The sequence below is a fragment of the Nerophis ophidion genome, linkage group LG14 (genome assembly GCF_033978795.1).
Source record: "Nerophis ophidion isolate RoL-2023_Sa linkage group LG14, RoL_Noph_v1.0, whole genome shotgun sequence".
Taxonomy (NCBI): domain Eukaryota; kingdom Metazoa; phylum Chordata; class Actinopteri; order Syngnathiformes; family Syngnathidae; genus Nerophis; species Nerophis ophidion.
Window position 1 is genome coordinate 10,120,226 of NC_084624.1, and position 16,802 is coordinate 10,137,027.

Here is a 16,802-nt window from a genome sequence, read left to right on the forward strand (position 1 = left end):
TAATGCAGCCAATAATACTTACAGATGTCATGCAAATACTAATTAAATACACAGAGGTCTAAGTAAAGGAAATAAAATGAGCAAAAAATATACCTACAAACGATGCATGATTTTGCAATATGTATGTACATTCAGCTAGCCGCAATAGCATGTTAGCATGGATTAGCTTGCAGTCAAGCACTGACCAAATGTGCCTGATTAGCACTCCAACAAGTCAATAACATCAACAAAGCTCACCTTTTGTGCTTTCACGCACAGTATAAAACATTTGGTGGACAAAATGAGACGGAGTGGCATAAAAAGAAGTTGTACATGTAAACAAACTACGGTGAGTTCAAGGACCATCAAATAGTGGCATAAATCCACGCTTGCCAAATACTTTCATCAGTGAAGGATGTTTGATATAAAAAGTGGGATTTCTAACTATTAGGAAGGTTTGTGTCATGTTTGTCCTCCTACAGAAACCATATCAAAAAATATATTTTTCACCCATCCTTTTTTCACTAAAGTCGTCATTCACCCGCCATCCACCCGAACCAACATTTTATCAAAACCCTACCCGCCCGTTTGTTATATATCAGGGATCGGCAACTTTTACCAAACACAGAGCCATTTTGGCCCGTTTCACAAAGTAAGGAAGACAATGGGAGCCGCAACCATTCACGCCAACCCCGCCCACCTCAACCGACGCATGGAGGGGGGGCGGGGGGGTTGGTGCTAGCTGGGTGTAAAATATAGTCAGGAAGAGTCATGGATGCAAATGTTTCTGGGTATTTGTTGTGTTGCGTTTATAATGTGTTACTGTGAGGATGTTCTCCCAAAATTTGTTTGTCATTCTTGTTTGGTGTGGGTTCACAGTGAGGTGCACATTAGTAATAGTGTTAAAGTTGTTTATATCACAACCTTCAGTGTTACCTGTATCACCCAGTATGCCTTTCAATCTCGTACGAGTATCTGCGGAAGCCACATAAAACATGTTGCAAGCAGTTTGTACATGTTGTTGAAGGCGTCAAAGGCAATGGCTTCACAGGACGCCCTTATTCTTATCTGGGTGACCACCAGCCGGTATTCGCGAGAACGGTTGCGGCTCCCGTTGTCTTTTTTACTTTGTGAAACGGGTCAAAATGGCTCTTTGAGTGGTAAAGGTTGCCGTCCGCGGATGAGACCGCAAACCGCGCATCTCTAATAGATAGTACTTTATTGATTCCTTCAGGAGAGTTCCCTCAGGAAATTCCTCGTTGGAAAAGGTTTGGGTACTTGTGACCGACCTGAACCCCCTCCTCAATGTGCACGGAGCGACGAGTAAGGAAGACGTCGTAAAAAGTACATTTAAAGGGACGAGGCCTATAAAGATCCTGACTCCGGTGCTATTTCCTGCCATTAATGGCGTTATAGTTACGCCAGGAATTTAACTCCTCCATGCTCACTCCTTTTTTTGTATTTTTTTTTTTTGCTACTGCACAAATGTTTCCAATTCAAATCCAGAGCAAAGTGTGAGGTCACATTCCTCACATGCACTCTGTCTCTGGAAATCCCATCTCCTTTTGTCAATTCAAATAGCCAGGGTTTGCTTTGTTTTTTCCATATGAGGATTAGCAACTGCGGAGCACAGAGTTAAAGACGTTGCTGAGTCCAAGACGGGCTGACGCTCTGGTTTCCTTCCAGACTGCGAAGGAACTGGTTTTAGACTTCGCTCTGGGGGCATGGTGAGAAAGTACACCTGTTTGCTTTGCGTTTCCAGTTCAGGTAGTTTATACAACTCAAGCTGATGACGTAGGGAGGAGTGTTAGGGCTGGGCCAGGGGTCAGAACCAAAAATGTTGAAAGAGCCATATTGGACCAAAAATACAAAAAACAATCCGTCTGGAGCCGCAAACAATTAAAAAGCCATATTACATACAGATAGTGTGTCATTAGATATAAATTGAATTATGCGGACTTAAAGGAAACTAAATGAACTCAAATATAGCTACAAATGAGGCATAATGATGCAATATGTACATACAGCTAGCCTAAATAGCATGTTAGCTTCGATTAGCTTGCAGTCATGCCGTGACCAAATATGTCTGATTAGCACTCCGCATAAGTCAATAACATCAACAAAACTCACCTTAGTGCATTCATGCACACTGTTAAAAGTTTGGTGGGCAAAATGAGAAGTGGCATAAAACACGTCTTAGAAAGTCGGAGAAAGTTATACATGTAAACAAACTACGGTGAGTTCAAGGACCGCCAAAATTAGGACAAAACGGCGCTCACTAAATACTGGAATCAGTGAAGCATGTTTAATGTTACCAGCAGAGGTGGGACCAAGTCATTGTTTTGCAAGTCTCAAGTCTTTGCCCTCAAGTCCCGAGTCAAGACTGGAAAGTCTCAAGTCAAGTCCCAAGTCCTACATTTTGAGTTTCGAGTCATTTCAAGTCCTTTTAAACACAGACTAATATATTTACACAGATTGTGTATGCTTTTAAAACCCATCCATCCATTTTCTACCGCTTATTCCCTTTGGGGTTGCGGGGGGCACCGGTGCCTATTTCAGCTACACTTAGGTGGAAGGCGGTGTACACCCTGGACAAGTCGCCACCTCATCGCAGGGCCAACACAGACAACATTCACACTCACATTCACACACTAGGGTCAATTTAGTGTTGCCAATCAACCTATCCCCAGGTGCATGTCTTTGGAGGTGGGAGGAAGCCGGAGTACCCGGAGGGAACCCACGTATTCACGGGGAGAACATGCAAACTCCACACAGAAAGATCCCGAACACGGGTTTGAACCCTGACTACTCAGGACCTCCGTATTGTGAGGCAGACTCACTAACCCCTCTGCCAAAATGAGACAGAAAAAGAAGTTGCATAAAACACGTCCTAGAAAGTCGGAGAAAGTTATACATGTAAACAAACTACGGTGAGTTCAAGGACCGCCAAAATTAGTAGGACAAAACGGCGCTCACCAAATACTCGAATCAGCGAAGCATGTTTAATATAAACAGTGTGCTTTATAACAATTATGGAGGTTTGGGTCATATTTGTCCTCCTACAGAAACCATATTAAAACAAAAACAAAAATTTCCCCCTCATCTTTTTCCATTTTTCGTATATTTTTGAAAACGCTCCAAAGAGCCACTACGGCGGCGCTTAAGGGCCGCATGCGGCTCGCCGACCCCCTGGCTGGGCTATATATGGAATATACTCGATATATCGCCGGTTTGTCTCCGTGCGATATAGAAAATGACTATGATTATACGTTCTAACACAGTTGCTTTTAGTTGCGGGCATTACACTACAGGCGTTTCTCACTCTTTCTTGTCTCTGCTTCTCACAGAGACATAAAACAAGCGCACCTTCTTACATACGTCACATACTGTCGCGCGTGCAACGTCATATGCCCTCGCCGAGCAGATAGGTAAAGGCATGGGTACCGTTAGCTGGTGTGCGAGTGGTAATACGAGAAAAAGAAGGTGCGAATCTGGTAACAAATGAAAGAAGAATTAGTTTCCAAGAAAAAACAAGAGGGGGAGTGGCGGTGGTTTGGCTTTAAGCGGGAAGATGTCGAACAGACAACCGTAATGTCAAGTGTGCGGCAAAAGCATTGCAACAAAAAGTACAAAATGTCGGTGTTTGTCTGCATATCACAATAAGTGTCAGTGTTTATCTGTAAATGATAATAGTCTGGGTTTATCTGTAAATAACAATGTCAGTGTTATCTGTAAAAAATAAATGTCAGTGTTTATCTGCAAATAAAAATATATAAAGAATAAATGTCAGTGTTTATTAAAGAATAAATGTCAGTGTTTATCTGTAAATAACAATATATAAAGAATAAATGTCAGTGTTTATCTGTAAATAACAATACAGTATATAAAGAACAAATGTCAGTGTTTATCTGTAAATAACAATATATAAAGAATAAATGTCAGTGTTTACCTGTAAATACAATACAGTATCTAAAGAATAAATGTCAGTGTTTATCTGTAAATAACAATATATAAAGAATAAAGGTCAGTGTTTATCTGTTAATAACAATACAGTATATAAAGAATAAATGTCAGTGTTTATCTGTAAATAATGTATAAATAATAAATGTTGGTGTTTATCTGTAAATAACAATCCATGTCAGTGTTTATCTGTAAATAACAATACAGTATATAAAGAATAAATGTCAGTGTTTATCTGTAAATAACAATACAGTATATAAAGAATAAATGTCTGTGTTTATCTGTAAATAAAAATACAGTATATAAAGAATAAATGTCAGTGTTTATCTGTAAATAATACAGTATATAAAGAATAAATGTCAGTGTTTATCTGTAACTAACAATATATGTAGAATAAATGTCAGTGTTTATCTGTAAATAACAGTATATAAAGAATACATTTCAGTGTTTATCTGTAAAAAACAATACAGTATATAAAGAATAAATGTCAGTGTTTATCTGTAAAAAACAATACAGTACATAAAGAATAAATGTCAGTGTTTATCTGTAAATAATAATATATAAAGAATAAATGTCAGTGTTTATCTGTAAATAACAATATATAAAGAATACATGTCAGTGTTTATCTGTAAATAACAATATATAAAGAATAAATGTCAGTGTTTATCTGTAAATAACAATATATAACGAATAACTGTCAGTGTTTATCTGTAAATAATGTATGAATAATAAATGTTGGTGTTTATCTGTAAATAACAATACATGTCAGTGTTTATCTGTAAATAACAATACAGTATATAAAGAATAAATGTCAGTGTTTATCTGTAAATAACAATATATAAAGAACAATTGTCAGTGTTTATCTGTAAATAACAATATATAAAGAATAAATGTCAGTGTTTATCTGTAAATAATGTAAAAATAATAAATGTTGGTGTTTATCTGTAAATAACAATAATACATGTCAGTGTTTATCTGTAAATAACTACATATAAAGAATACATGTCAGTGTTTATCTGTAAATAACAATATATAAAGAATAAATGTCAGTGTTTATCTGTAAATAACAATTTATAACGAATAACTGTCAGTGTTTATCTATAAATAATGTATGAATAATAAATGTTGTTTATCTGTAAATAACAATACATGTCAGTGTTTATCTGTAAATAACAATACAGTATATAAAGAATAAATGTCAGTGTTTATCTGTAAATAACAATATATAAAGAACAAATGTCAGTGTTTATCTGTAAATAACAATATATAAAGAATAAATGTCAGTGTTTATCTGTAAATAATGTAAAAATAATAAATGTTGGTGTTTATCTGTAAATAACAATAATACATGTCAGTGTTTATCTGTAAATAACTACATATAAAGAATACATGTCAGTGTTTATCTGTAAATAACAATACAGTATATAAACAATAAATGTCAGTGTTTATCTGTAAATAACAGTATATAAAGAATGAATGTATTTATCTGTAAATAATATATAAATACTAGATGTTGGCGTTTATCTGTAAATAACTAATAAATGTCTGTGTTTATCTGTAAATAACAATAATGAATGTCAGTGTTTATCTGCAAATAATATATAAAGAATAAATGTCAGTGTTTATTAAAGAATAAATGTCAGTGTTTATCTGTAAATAACAATATATAAAGAATAAATGTCAGTGTTTATCTGTAAATAACAATACAGTATATAAAGAACAAATGTCAGTGTTTATCTGTAAATAACAATATATAAAGAATAAATGTCAGTGTTTACCTGTAAATACAATACAGTATATAAAGAATAAATGTCAGTGTTTATCTGTAAATAACAATATATAAAGAATAAATGTCAGTGTTTATCTGTTAATAACAATACAGTATATAAAGAATAAATGTCAGTGTTTATCTGTAAATAATGTATAAATAATAAATGTTGGTGTTCATCTGTAAATAACAATCCATGTCAGTGTTTATCTGTAAATAACAATACAGTATATAAAGAATAAATGTCAGTGTTTATCTGTAAATAACAATACAGTATATAAAGAATAAATGTCAGTGTTTATCTGTAAAAAACAATACAGTACATAAAGAATAAATGTCAGTGTTTATCTGTAAATAATAATATATAAAGAATAAATGTCAGTGTTTATCTGTAAATAACAATATATAAAGAATACATGTCAGTGTTTATCTGTAAATAACAATATATAAAGAATAAATGTCAGTGTTTATCTGTAAATAACAATATATAACGAATAACTGTCAGTGTTTATCTGTAAATAATGTATGAATAATAAATGTTGGTGTTTATCTGTAAATAACAATATATGTCAGTGTTTATCTGTAAATAACAATACAGTATATAAAGAATAAATGTCAGTGTTTATCTGTAAATAACAATATATAAAGAACAAATGTCAGTGTTTATCTGTAAATAACAATATATAAAGAATAAATGTCAGTGTTTATCTGTAAATAATGTAAAAATAATAAATGTTGGTGTTTATCTGTAAATAACAATAATACATGTCAGTGTTTATCTGTAAATAACTACATATAAAGAATACATGTCAGTGTTTATCTGTAAATAACAATACATGTCAGTGTTTATCTGTAAATAACAATACAGTATATAAACAATAAATGTCAGTGTTTATCTGTAAATAACAATATATAAAGAATGAATGTATTTATCTGTAAATAATATATAAATACTAGATGTTGGCGTTTATCTGTAAATAACTAATAAATGTCTGTGTTTATCTGTAAATAACAATAAGGAATGTCAGTGTTTATCTGTAAATAACAATATAAAAATGATAATTGTCAGTATTTATCTGTAAATACCTATATCCATAATAAATGTCGGTTGTTATCCGTAAATAACAATAATAAATGTCAGTGTTTATCTGTAAATGACAATATAAAAATGATAAATGTCAGTGTTTATCTGTAAATCACTATATCAAAAATAAATGTCGGTGTTTATCAGTAAATAACAATATATCAAGAATAAATGTCAGTGTTTATCTGTAAATAACAATGTATGAATGATAAATGTCAGTGTTTGTCCCACGGCGACATCAGAATCAACTTTATTGGCCAGGTATGTTTAGCACACAAGGAATAAGCACCAGCACCCCCCGCGACCCCAAAAGGGAATAAGCGGCAGAAAATGGATGGATGGAATATGATTTGGTCGACTGGGCTCTCTTGTTCAAATTAAATAACTAAGGATTAACTAAATTATAAACAAGTACTTAACTGATATGTGCAAAGCTTATAAATAATAATGCAATGGCGACTAGAGCAAAGCAAAACGATGATGTGATCATGACTCAGTACAGAGACTGTTTAGTTCCAGAATGATCTCACAGCGTTCTTCAGATGATAGCCTGGGGACAAAAACTGTTCTTGTGACTGGTTGTTTTGTTGATTGATTTGTAGCGCCAGTCGTAGGGGAAGACTATGAACAGTGTTTTTGACCAGGGTGTGATGGGTCTACAGTGAGCAGCTCGGGCAGAGACTTGAGTGTCGGGATGATGCTTGTGAAAACCTGCACTAGAAGCTGTTCAGGTCTTCAGCAAGTCTATTCTTACCTGCAGGGTAAACGGTGCGTTTCCTGTACTTGGTGACCTCTAGCAGTCTTTTCCAAACTGCTGAGTTTTCGTTTGCTAAAAAAAACTTTGTTTTAGCTTATCAGTGTAGCTCCTTTTTAGCTACCTTGTGTCTCCTTTGCCAGTTTGTTCCTGGCCTGCTAGAACCGGACCCGGTCCCCACGTTGCAGTGGGAATGTGCGTTGTCTCACATATATGCTGCACACTGATCTCTACGGGCTGTGGATATTGGAGTGACACACACAGTTGATGCTGGGTAACAGTTCAGACTAGGGCTGGGCGATATATCGATATATTGTGGGTTTGTCTTTTTGCGATATAGAAAATGACTATATGGTGATATTGGAGTATACGTTCTCACGCAGTTGCTTTTAGCTGCGGGCATTACACTACAGTTGGGACGGTTTAGCTCGGTTGGTAGAGTGGCCGTGCTAGCAACTTGAGGGTTGCAGGTTCAATTCCCGCTTCTGCCAAACTAGTCACTGCCGTTGTGTCCTTGGGCAAGACACTTTACCCACCTGCTCCCAGTGCCACCCACACTGGTTTAAATGTAACTTAGATATTGGGTTTCACTATGTAAAGCGCTTTGAGTCACTAGAGAAAAAGCGCTATATAAATATAATTCACTTCACTTCACTTCACTACAGGCTTTTTCCCACTCTTTCTTGTCCCTCCTTCTCACAGACAGCAAGCGCACCTTCTTACATACGTCACATACGTATAGCAGCGTGGGTAACGTTAGCTGTGATGCTAACGGAGCGGTAATACGAGAGAAAGAAGGTGCGAATCTGGTAACAAATGAAGAATTAATTCCCAAGAAAAACAGCCGGGGGTACCATCGTCCGGCGGTGGTTTGGCTTCAAGAGGGAAGATGTCGAACAGACAACCGTAATATGTCAAGTGTGGGGCAAAAGCGTTGCTACAGAAAGTAGCATTACTGCTAATATGTAGCATCATTTGAAGTGTCACCGGCTAGAGCAGGGGTCTCAAACTCAAATCACCTGTGGGCCACTGGATGCAGAGTCTGGGTGGAGCTGGGCCGCGAGAAAAGAAAATGTTATAGCGTCCCGGAAGAGTTAGTGCTGCAGGGGGATTCTAGGTATTTGTTCTGTTGTGTTTATATTGTGTTACTCTGCGGATGTTCTCCCGAATTAAGTATGTCATTTTTGTTTGGTGTGGGTTCACAGTGTGGCGCATATTTGTAACAGTGTTCAAGTTGTTTATACGGCCACCTTCAGTGTGAGCTGTGTGGCTGTTGACAAAGTATGCCTTGCATTCACTTGTGTGTGTGAAAAGCCGTAGATATTTTGTGACTGGGCCGGCATGCAAAGTCAGAGCCTTTTAAGGTTTATTGGCATACTTCTCCCTATGTCCGTGTACAACTCTGTACGGCGGCGTTTTTAAAAAGTCATACTTTTTGAAACTAATACCAATAATTTCTGATTTTACATTTTAAAGCATTTATCAGCCGATAATATCGGCAGTCCAATATTATCGGACATCTCTTTGGTCCAGGTTATCGGAGAATGTTATTACTGACAGACAGGTGTCGCGGTGTGACTGCAGCCGGGCACGTAAGAAAACCCTCGTCTCCATGGCAACATCTCTTTCGCTTTCACTCATTTGCCGCTTTTCCACTAACGCAGGGGTAGGCAACCTAGAACGTTGAAAGAGACATTTTGGAGCCAAATTAACACAACGCTGTCAAGCGCCAGTCATATAAAACTCGCGGGCCGCACTAACCTTAGACTTTCATATTGAGGTGGGGGCCGCAAAATAACGCGTGTTTGAGACCCCTGCGCTAGAGAATGAAGAGTGCTTCCTCCGCATGTCAACATCTCCATTCGCTGCCACACGCCCACACCATCAAAATGCCGAGGCAAACATTTCCAGATCAACACCGTATGGAAAAAAGTCAACAACAAAAGGAGATAATGTCCACAGGAACCTACCACACAGCGAAGGACGAACACTATTTGATTTCCTATTTTGCAGCTCATTTTTATTTGACACTCATTGAAATATCTTGTGTGACATCATGCACAAAAGTGCACTTTATTTGCTTTTAGGAGTAACAGACAAGAGTCCTTTATTGCTGTGTAGCAGTGGGCCAGTGTTGGATCCCCTCGTGGTGCACATAATGAATTATGCTGGCTGTATTTTGGGAGTTCATGGGTTAAATTCCATCCATCCATTTCCTACCGCTTATTCCCTCTTGGGGTCGCGGGGGGCGCTGGCGCCTATCTCAGCTACAATCGGGCGGAAGGCAGGGTACACCCTGGACAAGTCGCCACCTCATCGCAGGGCTGGATTAAATTTGCCATATTAAAATTAAATATCCACCAACGTATAGTACAAGCCAAAAGTTAGGACACCTTCTTATTCAATGTGTTTTCTTTATTTTCATGACTATTTTACATTGTCACTGAAGGCGTCAAAACTTAACAAAAAGAAGGTGAAATAACTAAAAATATGTTTTGTATTCTAATTTCTTCATCATAGCCACCCTTTGCTCTGATTACTGTTTTGCACACTCTTGGCGTTCTCTCCATGAGGTTCAAGGCTGTTGGGAAAACCATTTCAGGTGACTACCTCTTGAAGCTCATCCAGAGAATGCCAAGAGTGTGCAAAGCAGTAATCGGTCAGTCAGTTAATAGTTAAAATCCCCCAGAATAATGAATAAAAACTCTAACAAACTCATTTGATTTAGCATTAGCATTTAGTTCCGTCGATTTGAGACGAATAACTACACAAATGTCGTGTGGCTGATTTACGTTTTCAGCATTTAACAAAGTAATTGGTAAATATTTGATTTACCTTTTTGTTCCACCTCTCCATAAAATATCGATAAGACAAATACTGTCCTTGTAACTATTTGGTATTGGATCGATACCCAAATTTGTGGAACCGCCCAAAATGACTGTAAATTCCAAACCATAAGCCGCTACTTTTATTCCTAGGCTTTGAACCCTCCGGCTTATAAAACGCTGCGATTAGATGACGGTCTACTTCCGGTTCAAAGCATTAATCCGAGGGAATTCACATTCAGTGAGCAAACTCCTCCATATTTATACTGTTGACTGTCAATCAGAATGTGCAATAATGTTATGTTACTTACTGTGCCTTGTATATACTTTTTATTTGTATTTTTTATTTGTAGCTAAGTACCGTGTGACTTGTTGAAGGGTGGACTTGCAAAGTAAGATTTTCATTGTACGGCAAACTAACTGTGCATATGACAATAAACAATCTTGAATATTAAACTGGTTCAAAAGATGGCACAAAAATGCACCTTTTCAATTTTTGGATTAAGGCTGTCAGCGGGAATAAAAATCCATAACCGCAGGGTTCAAAGCGTAGGAAAAAAGTAGTGGTTTATAGTCAGGAATTTACACTAGATATAGATATTTTTTTGACATCAAAAAATAGATTTTTGTTATTGTTTGCAAACTCAAGAAATGTGTTCCTGGACTCAGAATGCAAATTCAGAATACTCTGAATTTAGTTGGTTACCCATCCAGCCATTTTATACCGCTTGTCTCTTTTCGGCGTTTACTTATTTTGCACTATTAAGTTACTTATATTGTTACACAGCCATTTAGTATTTGTCAGAATTCTGTTGGGGTATTTTTTTCCCGAGGCTTTGTACCCACCAGCTTAAAAAAACGATGCGATTAGATGACGGTCTACTTCCGGTTCAAAGCTTTAAACTGAGGGAATTCACATTCAGTGAGCGAACTTGTCCAAAAGATGGCGTCATAGCGCAAACAATAATGCACGTTTTTACTTTTTTGGATTATGGCTGTCAATGGGAAAAAAATCCATAACCGCAGGATTTAAAGCGTAGGAAAAAAGTAGTGGTTTAAAGTCTGGAATTTACACTCAATATTTGTTTTGATATCACAAAATAGCTTTTTGTTATTGTTTGCAAACTCAAGTAATTTGTTCCTTGACTCTGAATGCAAATTCAGATTACTCTGAATTTAGTTGGTTATCCAGCCATCCATTTTATACCGCTTGTCTCTTTTCGGCGTTTACTTATTTTGCACTATTAAGTTACTTATATTGTTACACAGCCATTTTGTATTTGTCAGGATTCTGTTGGGATACTTTTTTTTCCCGAGGCTTTGTACCCTCCGGCTTAAAAAAACGCTGCGATTAGATGACGGTCTACTTCCGGTTCAAAGCTTTAAATCGAGGGAATTCACATTCAGTGACCGAACTCGTCCAAAAGATGGCGTCATAGCGCAAACAATAACGCACCTTTTCGGTGTCGTTGCTTTGTGGCCGTCAGCAAATAAAAATCCATAAATTAACTGCGCCGTTTTATGAGGCGCAAGGTTCAAAGCGTAGGAAAAATGTAGTGGTTTATAGTCCGGAATTTACACTAGGTATTTATTTTTTTTTATATCACAAAATATCTTTTTGTTATTGTTTGCAAACTCAAGAAATTTGGTCCTGGACTCTGAATGCAAAAACGAAAATATTTAAACCAGAGCAAATATCATTTAGTTGGTTATCCATCCATCCATTTTATACCGCTTTTCTCTTTTCAGGGCGTTTATTTATTTTGCACTATTGAGTTACTTATATTGTTACACAGCCATTTTGTATGTGTCAGGATTCTGTTGGAATACTGTTTTTCCTAGGCTTTGAACCCTCCTCCGGCTTATAAAACGCTGCGATTAGATGACGGCCTGCTTCCGGTTCAAAACTTTAAACCGAGGGAATTCACATTCAGTGAGCGAACTCGTTCAAAAGATGGCACCATAGTACAAACAATAACGCGCTTTTTTACTTTTTTGAATTATGGCTGTCAGTGGAAAAAAAAATCCATAACCGCAGGGTTCAAAGCGTAGGAAAAAAGTAGTGGTTTATAGTCTGGAATTTACACTCAACATTTGTTTTGATATCACAAAATAGTTTTTTGTTATTGTTTGCAAACTCAAGTAATTTGTTCCTTGACTCTGAATGCAAATTCAGAATACTCTGAATTTAGTTGGTTATCCATCCATCCATTTTATACCGCTTGTCTCTTTTCGGCTTTTACTTATTTTGCACTATTAAGTTACTTTATTTTTACACAGCCATTTTGTATTTGTCAGAATTCTGTTGGAATACTGTTTTTCCTAGGCTTTGTACCCACCAGCATAAAAAAACGCTGCGATTAGATGACGGTCTACTTCCGGTTCAAAGCTTTAAATCGAGAGAATTCACATTCAGTGAGTGAACTCGTCTAAAAGACGGCGTCATAGCGCAAACAATAACGCACCTTTTCGGTGTCTTTGCTTTGTGGCCGTCAGCAAATAAAAATTCATAAATTAACTGCACCGTTTTATGAGCCGCAGGGTTCAAAGCGTATGAAAAATGTAGTGGTTTTTATATCACATAATATCACATAATATCTTTTTGTTATTGTTTGCAAACTCAAGAAATTTGTTCCTGGACTCTGAATGCAAAAACGAAAATATTTAAACCAGAGCAAATATCATTTAGTTGGTTATCCATCCATCCATTTTATACCGCTTTTCTCTTTTCAGGGCGTTTATTTACTTTGCACTATTGAGTTACTTATATTGTTACACAGCCATTTTGTATTTGTCAGGATTCTGTTGGAATACTGTTTTTTCTAGGCTTTGAACCCTCCTCCGGCTTATAAAACACTGCGATTAGATGACGGCCTGCTTCCGGTTCAAAGCTTTAAACCGAGGGAATTCACATTCAGTGAGTGAACTCATCCAAAAGATGGCGCCATAGCGCAAACAATATTGCACGTTTTTACTTTTTTGGATTATGGCTGTCAGTGGAAAAAATATCCATAACCGCAGGGTTCAAAGCGTGGGAAAAAAATAGTGGTTTAAAGTCTGGAATTTACACTCAATATTTTTTTGATATCACAAAATAGCTTCTATCCTTTTTCTACCGCTTATTCCCTTTTCGGGGCTTTTACTTATTTTCCACTATTGAGTTACTTACATTGTTTCAGTGATTTTGTATTTGTCAGAATTCCGTTGGAATACTGTTTTTCCTAGGCTTTGTACCCTCCGGCGTATAAAATGCTGCGATTAGATGACGGTCTACTTCCGGTTCAAAACTTTAAACCGAGGGAATTCACATTCAGTGAGTGAACTTGTCCAAAAGATGGCACCATAGTACAAACAATAACGCGCCTTTTTACTTTTTTTGATTATGGCTGTCGGTGGAAAAAAAAATCCATAACCACAGGGTTCAAAGCGTAGGGAAAAAGTAGTGGTTTATAGTCTGGATTTTACACCCAATATTTGTTTCGATATCACAAAATAGCTTTTTGTTATTGTTTGCAAACTCAAGTAATTTGTTCCTTGACTCTGAATGCAAATTCAGATTACTCTGAATTTAGTTGGTTACCCATCCAGCCATTTTATACCGCTTGTCTCTTTTCGGCGTTTACTTATTTTGCACTATTAAGTTACTTATATTGTTACACAGCCATTTTGTATTCGTCAGAATTCTGTTGCGATACTTTTTTTCCGAGGCTTTGTACCCACGCTGCGATTAGATGACGGTCTACTTCGGGTTTAAAGCTTTAAACCGAGGGAATTCACATTCAGTGAGCGAACTCGTCCAAAAGATGGCGCCACAGCGCAAACGATAGCGCACCTTTTCGGTGTCTTTGCTTTGTGGCCGTCAGCAAATAAAATTCCATAAATTAACTGCACCGTTTTATGAGCCGCAGGGTTCAAAGCGTAGTATTTAAAAAAAAAAAAAAAAATGAATACAAAAAATAAATAAATACAAAAAATAGCGGCATATTTTCCGAAATTAACCCTAACTATAGTTACTGAATAACTAAATCTAGTTCTGTGGAAACTTGTGGAACTTTATTTAGTTTATGCGGTGGAAAAGAGCCTGTTGAAGGAATGGAAAAAGAAAAGCTTGTTCTTCTTGAAGCTATTAGCTCACACCCTCCCCTTCCCTGCTCCTCTGGGGGAGAGTGGAACTCTTCACTAAACAGGATATCCGTGTGTGTATGCGTGCGTTACGTCAGTGTCACCTCTGACTGACGGGAGCTAAAAGACAAAACGGACTTTGTAGATCGGCCAGAGGCGTTGAGCATGAAGTGGACCGCCATCTGCAGTCACAACAAACGTCCCAAACATTACAAATCATGCAATTATCTCCCTTTAGCTCCTTAAAGGTCGCTATCACTTGCACTGTGGGTTTGTTTTTTGTTTTTTCCTACTCCGTACTATTTCAACGGGGCGGGAGGGGGAGAGAGAGTCATTTCCCAAGGAATGCGCATGACCTCCTGACCTTTTCCCCGGACAGATTGCACAGAAATACGACCTCCAGAAGGAGGAGGAGCTGAGAATCTGGATCGAGGACCTCACCGGCGCCACCATCGGCCCCGACTTCCAGAAGGGCCTCAAAGATGGACTCATCCTGTGCGAGTAAGCGGAGACGGCGCGACGCCATCGTTTGTTTTTGAGATGACTCCAGTAATCATTCTTCCTCCCTCAATAGGCTAATGAACATACTCCAGCCAGGCTCGGTGAAAAATGTCAACCGTTCATGCTCAAACTGGCACCAGGTGAGTGGGTGGATGCAAGGTGATTAGGGTGTGGCCATGTTGATAGCGTTAATTGCTCGATAAGGATGTTGCAAATATATTTGCTCAGGCAAATCTTATTTGAAAGAGATCTGACTGTGATTGGCGTTTATGCTAGCTTCTTAAGTACTTCAAAGTTTTGGAAAAGAAGAAGCGTGCTTTTACAAACTCCGTTTCCATATGAGTTGGGAAATTGTGTTAGATGTAAATATAAACGGAATACAATGATTTGCAAATCATTTTCAACCCATATTCAAGTCAATGCACTACAAAGACAACATATTTGATGTTCAAATTCATACTTCATTTTATTTTTTTTTTGCAAATAATAATTAACTTAGAATTTAATGGCTGCAACACGTGCCAAAGTAGTTGGGAAAGGGCATGTTCACCACTGTGTTATATCACCTTTTCTTTTAACAACACTCAAACGTTTGGGAACTGAGGAAACTAATTGTTGAAGCTTTGAAAGTGGAATTCTTTCCCATTCTTGTTTTATGTGGAGCTTCAGTCCAACAGTCCGGGGTCTCCGCTGTCGTATTTTACGCTTCATAATGCGCCACACATTTTCCATGGGAGACAAGTTTGGACTGCGGGTGGGCCAGGAAAGTACCCGCACTCTTTTTTTTTTTTTAAACCACGCTCTTGTAACACGTGCTAAATGTGGCTTGGCATTGTCTTGCTGAAATAAGAAAGGGCGTCCATGAAAAAGACGGCGCTTACATGGTAGCTTATGCTGCTCCAAAACCTGTATGTACCTTTCAGCATTAATGGTGCCATCACAGATGTGTAAGTTACCCATGCCTTTGGCACTAATGCACCCCCATACCATCACAGATGCTGGCTTTTGAACTTTGCGTCGATAACAGTTTGGATGGTTCACTTCCCCTTTGGTCCGGATGACAAAATGTCAAATATTTCCAAAAACAATTTGAAATCTGAACTTGTCAGACCACAGAACACTTTTCCACTTTGCATCAGTCAATCTTAGAGAAGCTGGCGGCGTTTCTGGATGTTGTTGATGAATGGCTTTCGCTTTGCATAGTAGAGCTTTAACTTGCACTTACAGATGTAGCGACAAACTGTATTTAGTGATAGAGGTTTCCTGAAGTGTTCCTGAGCCCACGTGGTGATATCCTTTAGAGATTGATGTCGGTTTTTGATACAGTGCCGTCTGAGGGATCGAAGGTCACGGTCATTCAATGTTGGTTTCCAGCCATGCCGCTTACGTGGAGTGATTTCTCCAGATTCTCTGAACCTTTTGATGATATTATGGAGCGTAGATGTTGAAATCCCTAAATTTCTTGTAAATGCACTTTGAGAAACGTTGTTCTTAAACTGTTTGACTATTTGCTCACACAGTTGTGGACAAAGGGGTGTACCTCGTCCCATCGTTTCTTGTGAAAGACTGAGCATTTTTTGGGAAGCTGTTTTTATACCCAATCATGGCACCCACCTGTTCCCAATTAGCCTGCACACCTGTGGGATGTTCCAAATAAGTGTTTGATGAGCATTCCTCAACTTTATCAGTATTTATTGCCACCTTTCCCAACTTCTTTGTCATGTGTTGCTGGCATCAAATTCTAAAGTTCATGATTATTTGCAAAAAGAAAAACATGTTTATCAGTTTGAACATCAAATATGTTGTCGT

At 37.5% G+C, this 16,802-nt stretch overlaps 1 protein-coding gene across 1 annotated transcript in view; it reads left to right on the plus strand.

Moving 5' to 3' along the window:
- Nucleotides 1-16,802, plus strand: part of cnn2 (calponin 2) — a 44,135-nt gene that overhangs the window by 14,596 nt on the left and 12,737 nt on the right. The window contains exons 2-3 of the mRNA XM_061919811.1: nt 14,872-14,993; nt 15,067-15,133. Coding sequence (XP_061775795.1) covers nt 14,872-14,993; nt 15,067-15,133 — 189 coding nt within the window. The remainder of the gene's footprint in view (nt 1-14,871; nt 14,994-15,066; nt 15,134-16,802) is intronic.